At 44.5% G+C, this 8,248-nt stretch overlaps 1 protein-coding gene across 1 annotated transcript; it reads left to right on the top strand.

Moving 5' to 3' along the window:
* The first annotated feature begins 2,408 nt into the window (after positions 1-2,408).
* Positions 2,409-7,985, top strand: sost (sclerostin). The gene is made up of 2 exons (XM_008297407.1): positions 2,409-2,810; positions 6,045-7,985. The coding sequence occupies exons 1-2, from the start codon at positions 2,555-2,557 to the stop codon at positions 6,452-6,454; spliced, it is 666 nt and encodes a 221-aa protein (XP_008295629.1). The 5' UTR covers positions 2,409-2,554; the 3' UTR covers positions 6,455-7,985.
* The last annotated feature ends 263 nt before the right edge of the window (positions 7,986-8,248 follow it).

Raw genomic sequence — 8,248 nt, 5'->3', positions numbered from 1 at the left:
ACTTTAACTCACCTTTAAGATTTTACATAGTTTTCTGTGCTTTCCCAAATTTGACTTGAAGGAACAACAGTAGAATAACACTAATTACAGATGATAATTTTAGTCAACAGGCCATGAGTGTTTGGCGTCGCAACTAAACGACAACCTCAGATGTTTAAAAATAAAGCGTCTGCAGTTCCTAGAATGTCCACTGGAGGCTGATTTCCCTGTAGAGCTCCATGTTAAAATGTCCACATTTACAACAGAAATGGTTTCTGTAGCACAAATGTTTATGGAAATAGTCGATTGAGACGAACAGCTGGTGGTGCTTTGCTACTGCAGAACAAAAGAAGCTGCAGTTCCTTGAACGTCCACTGGAGGCGTCCTCCAAAAACGAGTCACCCCCATTGACCTCCATGTCAATACGTCCAACTTTGCAGCAGAAATAAGCAAGTTTACAGCCTAGAACACAAGGAGTTTTGGTCTCTTTAGCTAATTTCACCTTTACTGACTACTTTAAAGTGGTGATTTTTTTCGGTGTAACTCACTAATTTAATTGTATTTAAGCTTAAAGTTGCCAAGCTGCCTTTACCCTTCTCCATCTCTACAAGCAGAGAGGTTCTTCACTTCAACTTGTTACTCTACTCAGATCACTAAATAAGCGGCTCTTATTCCTCACCATGTATTATTTCCATCCATGTGTCCGTTCTTCGAGTTAAACATCGGGGGGCACAGTTCATATATTATGAAGATTTATGAACGAGGAGCTAAGCTATGAGGAATGGAAGCGTTAGCCCTCTTGTTTTGCTGACGTAGCAACACCCACAAGCCATCCGGAACTGTGTTAAGATTATTTTTTAACATGAAAAATGATGAATTTCTTATCTTTCTCTTGTCATCTGTGGCACTGAGTCCTTTTTTTAAAGCTTCTTTTTAAGGGGTTCTTCCTGTAATCACTGGTCAAACAACTGGTCGGTCATTTTCCTTTAAAGCTACACCTGATGTGGATGTGCATTAACTAAAGAATCCAAAACTGGTCTCGAGTTAAAGTGCTCAAAAACCCGCGGTGCCAAAATTGGCTGAATTTAACGTTCATCCAACCAAAACAACAGAAAACAGACTTGAGCTTTTCTTCTGTGTCATCATGCTGCATTTATGTTTTAACTCACTGTTCAACAAAAACTTGTCTTAATAATTTCTTCCCATTTGAAGCCTTTGCACTGTAATAACATGCAAAATGATGAAGTTTAGGGTTAATATCAAGAGAAGTGGGTTGATTTGATTTTGTATCACCGAGCTGCTCTGCAACGTGCAAACATTAAAACGCCGATTTATTGCAGCTTCAACTGGTCGGTTGTCGCTGCATCTTTAGAGGAACATATTTTCAACCGCTGTGACGTTATTCGGCAATAAAATTATGTTAATTTAGCGTCGCCTCCACCGCTTCGTGGCCGCAGCTACAACCCCTGATTTAAGACTCGTATAAAACTCCACCGACCGTGAAGACGGACGTGTGTGATTATGGAAGCATCTCCGCGCCTCAAACTGCTGCGCGACCGCCTCATATCTCCAGTTCTTATCTTTTCTTCCGACTCTGCACGTTCATCCAAGAGGCCTGATGAACCTCTGATCCCGTCTCTTCTCTGGATTTGTTTGTTCTCCCTCAAGAGGGCAGTGTTTGAATGAAGGAGCCTCCATCTGTCAGCACTCATCAAGTCACCGAGGGACGCCAAGAAACTCGCACATCACTTTATTCGAACCAGACACGAGGATGTAGAAAGTTGGGTTCTCGTGAAAAACATTAGTTAAATTCAAACGTGAACACGGGGGAGGAAGGAGGCTGACGAAGGGAGACGTGAGACGGCTGGATGTGTCTGCTGAGAGCTTTAATGATAATGTGTAATTAATGAAGAGATGAATGATTGAGTTGTGTACGGCCAAACGCTCCGTCTCCACAGAGGAGGCAGCTCGTTGCAGCAGTGGAACAAGCTGCGCCTGACGAGGTTCCGTCCAAAATAAACCACCTCGAAGATGCTTTTTGAGACACGTAATGCTGCAGAAAGAAGATGCATTTGTGCGCTTCATTTCCAACAACAGCAGCAGCAGCAGCACAGAAAGATGTTCACAAAAGCTGCTTTTCCATTTCCACGTCTTATTTTTTATACTTTCTTCCTTCATTTCTTTGTTCCTTCTCCTTTTTTTTGACTTTTTTTCTCCTCTTTTCTACATTTTCTCCCCTAAAATGTCATTCCTCCTCCTCTTTCCTCACCTTCTCCCTCTCATCTCTCCTCTGCTTTCCTCCCTCTCCTCTCCTCTCTGTCATCCAAACCTCTCCTCCTCCTTTCTCAATGAATCTCTCGGCCAGGTTCAAGCCCTCCCACTTTGTGTAAGCGCCTAATTGTCAGCCCCTGACGAAAACTTGCGTAACGCTTAAATACCGTGCTCGCCTTGTTGTTGCACTGAGACTGGAAACTTGTTCCAAGCGGGCATCTCTTGTGCGTCTTTTTATTTTGTTTTTTTCCCCCACCCCCTCTCTTCGTCCCGTGCGCTTTTGGTTTATTCCTGACCGAGCAGCATGCAGGTGTCTGTGGCCCTCCTCGTCTCCAGCGCGGCGCTCCTGCTGCTCCAGGGATGCTGCACCGCCGTCAAGGGATGGAAGGAATTAAAAAATGATGCCACGGAGATTTTACCGGAGTACAGGGAGAACGCACGGACGCCCCAGGAGGCGATACCGCAGGCGAGCAGCGGCAACAGCAGCAGCAGCAGCGGCAGCAACACGCAGAATAACAGGGCGAAAAACGGCGGCAGGGCGGCAAACACAGTCACCTACAGTGAGTATTCTGGGAAATCCTTTAAAAAAATCTTAATTATAAAGGTGGAATAAAATTACAAACAGCAGGTTTGTAATTAGTCATGCGCAAAACTGTTGTTTTACTTGCGCCTTAATTTGGAGCTTCGTGCGTAAAAGTGCGCAAATTGGCATTAAAGCGATTTAAAGGCGTGAATACATGTTAAACAAAAGATGCATCAGTTGAATCTTATTGTCATCGACCCCTTGTATGTGAACAAGTGCGCAGGAGCATAAAATTATATCTAGCTAATAAAACAACTGCAATTTACGCACGTTTTACGCACGTTTATGCTTAAATCTGCACTTAAATTGAGCTATTTTTAAATATTTTTTTTACATTAAATATTTAAATACTTGTGGTTTAGTTGCTTTGGACTCAAAAAAAGAAACAAATGTTTTAGAAATCTTCACTTTAAAGCTCAAACATGTCAAATAAATCCACCTTGTATCACCCACATTTAGTTGAATTGTGGTTTAATGAGCCGTTTTTTAAAAATTGTATTTTATTTAAAATGTGAGTTTTGTGGTAAATGTGGGGAATCCAGGCTGCGGATTTGTCTTTCTCAGCACACACAGACAACATTGTGCTTCGTTTTCACACCGATTCCCTGATCAGGAGCAGTTGAGCTGTGTGGGAAGAGTGTTTTAATGCAAAGATGTGGGTGATGAGAGAGGCGCACATTCTTTGCGGTTTCTTCCCCAACACATCTTGAAGCGGAGACACATCGGGGGCTTTTTCACTCCGTCGTCCAGGTTGTTTCCTTCTCTCTTTATACTATTAGTCAAGCTCTACTTACGGCATAACTATTTGATTGCAACAACATGTCGTCCCAAATAGAAAAAGCCCACAGTTTGTTCTTCGGAGGGGGTCGGGATGTCTTTGGGGGTTTCTTAGAAATTGCTTTTTAAATGCAACACTGCCTTTGACAATGATTCCCACCTGTGTCCAGTAAAGGTTGCTGCATGTTCTGATTGAGCGGGATAATCTCACGCTCGCTCTCATGGACTCGAGATGGGTGGTAGTTTTGTTTTTTTTTTTGTCTTCACTTAATCACGGCCGCTTGATTTTTGCAGATCAGAGGAGATGATTGATTAGATTAGAGGAGCAACAGCTGACAGGGGGAATTAGCGAGTCACGGTCAGTTAGTGTGACTGATTTTTTCTGTCTGTTTTGAGGATATTACCACCAAATTAAACATCATGTCATGCTTTACGCCGTGGTAGTCTCCCAAAAAAAGGATGGAAAACGCACAGGCAGAAATCTCCTGGATTATTTTCTCTTAGATTTGGTCCTCGTGGGGTCACGGCAGAGGCTTCGACCACTGCCTGGCCTCCCTCCAGTCCTCTCCCAAGGCTTGAACAGCTCACGCAACTCCACAGTAGTCCAGTGTGAGATCCTTTTTTTCTTCTTCTCCTTTCTTTCTTTTACAGGCCACCCTCATTAGTAACATGTTTTCAGAGTGGCAGTAGAGAGGAGGAGAGGAAATGTAGTGGAAAAGACTGGATTAAAACACACCAGTTGCTTGATGAGGCTGACTTTTTTTGGCGCACCATCGGCACAAACCGCTGCCCAGTGTGTGTGCTGTAGGCTTTGTGCACCACTGTGGTCCCTTCAGCCGCAGAATAACACTATATCAGGTTCTCATGGTGGAGAAAAAAAAAAAAAAAAGAGGAAGTCACCTCACATAAATCCTTTGTTCAGCCCTTTTTGCAAAGAAAGCCACAGAGGAAAACAGATCCCTCTCCGAGCGTATCATTTCTTAACCGACGGTTCTTTTGCCCCTTTTTTAACACACAGCTTGTAAAAGAGAAAAGAAAAAAAAAAAAACAATAACTCATGCATGCGGCTGTTAAAAAGCTGTGGCTCAAATATAGGATTACAGGCCGAGCGTGTTGTCTCAAATCAGTCTGGCACATGTCCAGTTCTTGCTCAGAAGTTGTAGCGCTGCCTTAAAATAACCAGACAGCTATTTACTCTTCCATCACCACATACGTTTCCTGAGGGCCAACGGAGAATGCCAGCGTTCTCTTCCAGCCCAAACCTCCGTTCGGTTTGATTGAGCTGTTTAATGGCCCTCTGGTCTGGATTTGCTATCAGCTGATTGCTGCCAGCTGGATTTCTTTGTCAAGCCCCGTTTGTCAGCTAATGATTAGACCATGAATCAAGATCAGAAACTCTGATCGGATCCCGAACCTTCACTTAAACGGACAAATTGCTGCATTAGGTTGAATTTATTAAAGCGTATTCTTGTCAGCTGCACTTTTGTGTCTCGAAATGTGGTCGAGTTTAAATGAAATGCAGCCTCCCATTATAATTTTATCTGGATTATGTTAGTTTTTCACTCAAATAACACAAAGAGTGACGTCAAGTCGACCTTAGTCTGACTCACAGAATGTAGACTGAGGGTTGAAGCCTTTTCATCGGCTTCCCTTCCTCTGTCTACGTCAGATTTTTCAAAATCACTGCTTAGAACAACAGTTGAGCTGCAACCTGCTAAACTTTTTTTTGCAGAAGGTCTGACAATGATAGTCGACTATGAATCAAGTTTTTTAGCCACATGTTGATGAATGACCACCTCTCCCTAATTTTAAACCTACTCTTAACTATTTAACTTATTAAACACCATAAAATTACACTTAAAATGCATAAACTTGACATGCAAAATGTTGCATCCCATTCATAGGTGTGATACAAGGTTCGTTTTTCACCTTGTCACCATGGCGATATTGGTGTTTTTTAAATGCTAGAAGCAACATCAAGAACGAAATTTGCAGTTGGTGCCATGGCTGAGCATTTGAAACCTTAAAACCGTCTCATAAACGCTGAACTTCAGACTTCCGGAGTTTCATACGCAACAAACCGAAAGAACCGATGTTGTCAACTTGCACGGTGGAACTTTCTGCATCATTCTTCAGGTCAGTTTCTAACACGCGTGGCTGAATTACTCCAATGTTACAACTTGCTGTTTTGTACTGCAGAGAAGTGGTGCGGTGTTCGAGCAGAGTCGCAGGTGAGCTGGTGTGCTCAAGCTAAAGCGTGTAAAGCTATAAGTCATTTTACGGTACGAAGGGAGTATTTTCACGCAAAAACAAAACAGTAGATGAGTTTTTAGGGGTTACATCGAAGCACCAGCAGAATGTAGATTTCACTGTGCAGCACTTGTTTTATGGCTGAATCCACGAGTGCTAACTGTGACACCGTTCATCCACCCAGGTGCCTCCGAGCTGAGCTGCAGGGAGCTTCGTTCGACCCGCTTCATCACCGACGGATCATGCCGCAGCGCCAAACCCGTCAGGGAGCTGGTGTGCTCGGGCCAGTGCCTCCCGGCGCACCTCATGCCCAACTCCATCGTCCGCGGCAAGTGGTGGCGGAGCAGCGCCTCGGACTACCGCTGCATCCCGGCGCACTCCCGGACGCGCCGGGTCCAGCTGCAGTGTCCCAACGGCAACACTCGGACTTACAAAATCCGCGTGGTCACCTCCTGCAAGTGCAAGCGCTTCAGGCCTCACCACAACCAGTCGGTGGCCAAGGAGGTGCCGAAGACGCAACGCAACAAGAAGCACAGTCGCTTGTCTCAGGATCGGAGCAAGAACAACACGCCGCTGACGGGCAACTCGTACTGACGCGGCTCTTTGAAGCATCCAGAGACCGAAGCACACTCATACGCACGCACATGTTACACGACACAAAACATATCTCCTTCGAATAGGAAGGAGGTGCAAGAGAAAATTCAGAGAGAGCGAATTCATAAGCTAATTGCTGGGCTGACTTTTAAGTCGTCAGTCTGTATTTTTCAGTCACTCGTCAGCATATTTGTGAACTTCTTTTGCTTATTTGCATGACAAACGTGAGTCAGTGCCACGGCTTGCCGCGACGGTGAGTGGTCAGGAGATGTAGCACCGCCTCCATCTGATCACTCCAACAGCTCAAAAACCTCCCTGGGCTGGGCTCGGTTCTCCACCCGAGCAAGATTTCGCTTAAGCAGAATGAGAAGTTCCTCCCCGAGGCTTCGGCACCATCTGTGCAAACATCCAGCGGCTCGGTTTAGAGCTGAGAAGGCGCATCTTCGCTCCAGAGTGGTTGTAATCTGTCTCCTTTCGGCTGGAGATGGTGGCAGCTCGGGGGGCTCCGATGGCGGGATGTTGACAGGTTCTAAGAGGCCCAGTCTGCGCTCTCCGACAGCCCACTAAAGGCCTCACTCATCGGGAAAGACCTACAGCGATCTCCAGCCTCCGACTACACCTGCCGGGTTACGACAGCGCTTTTCCCAGAGAGAAACCGGTGGAGAAAGCGGTTCTGTCAAGGGGGGCATTCCTGTGACTCCTCTTAATTACTTTAAATGAGCCCATTCCTGTGTTAGGACTTGAGTCATAAAAAGCCATTTCCTCCAGCCAGTTCCTGTTTGCTGGATTCACACACACACGAAAAGAAAAAAAAAAAGTGCACATGGCGTGTAGGAGGCATCAGAAAATGTGCGCGGTTATGTTGTTACCTAGGGGCAGAGCGCTCTCCAACACACCCACACTGGAATTTTCTTTTTGTGCCGGGCCAACCGGAGCAGCGATCGACGCATCCGCAGCCAAAAACCCATCTGTTGTGTCGAGCCTGCAGGATTCACCGACACCTTCCACGCCTTCTCCGCTGTAAATAGCTCAGACAGGAATGATAGGCATAAAAATAACAAAAATGAAAACAATAATTGAGTTTTTTTTTTTTATCATTCTGTCGAGGAAGCGGCAACGACTCCCTCAGAATTGGACAATGAAGAATCATGTATCTCGTCAGCACTGCGTTGTTTTGTTTTTTCTCTGTACTGGCTTCTTGTTTCCTCTCCAACTGTGTGTTTGAAATAGCGACTGGAAGTGGGGTCTTGTCATGTTTAGCGAGCGCTGCGATGTGATTGTACATATCATACCCGTGTGGTCTTCTGTTGAGGAGGAGCTGGGAGGGAGGCGGGGCTGCTCTCTACAGACACTAAGAAGGACTGTTATAAAGAATGAACTGCATATTTATTTTTTAATTTCCACATTTAAATTATTTATGCAACCTTTTGTAGTTAAATGATAGCCAATTATTGTCATATAGTATGATAGAGACTTTGGAAGTGAGAAACTGTACAGTACATGAATAAAGTAAAGGCAGATATATTTGAAAGAGCTTGTTTGGCGTCATTTATATTTGTTGCTGATTACTCATTACTAGCAGTGTGTAAAGAGTTGGCTTTAAACCTACTGTATTGTAGTTACATGCAGATATAAATGCATTTGTGAGCTCCTCCTGTGGGAAGCTGACATTTTGAGGGTCAAATAGTTCATTTCTGCACCGATTTGTGCTTTTTGTGCATCATTTTATGGTGGAAATGTCTTTATATAAGCAACAAAAACAAACACAGCAGGTGACAATTCAGAATATAATGA

Source organism: Stegastes partitus, unplaced genomic scaffold (assembly GCF_000690725.1).
Source record: "Stegastes partitus isolate 25-593 unplaced genomic scaffold, Stegastes_partitus-1.0.2 Scaffold1216, whole genome shotgun sequence".
Lineage (NCBI taxonomy): Eukaryota > Metazoa > Chordata > Actinopteri > Pomacentridae > Stegastes > Stegastes partitus.
This window is presented reverse-complemented; position numbering and strand designations above follow the sequence as displayed.

Bases quoted from the DNA above. Each gene is read 5' to 3' on its own strand.
- sost (XM_008297407.1), top strand. From the start codon at position 2,555: ATGCAGGTGTCTGTGGCCCTCCTCGTCTCCAGCGCGGCGCTCCTGCTG. The intron at 2,811-6,044 runs GTGAGTATTCTG...TCATCCACCCAG, and splicing joins GGCAAACACAGTCACCTACA to GTGCCTCCGAGCTGAGCTGC.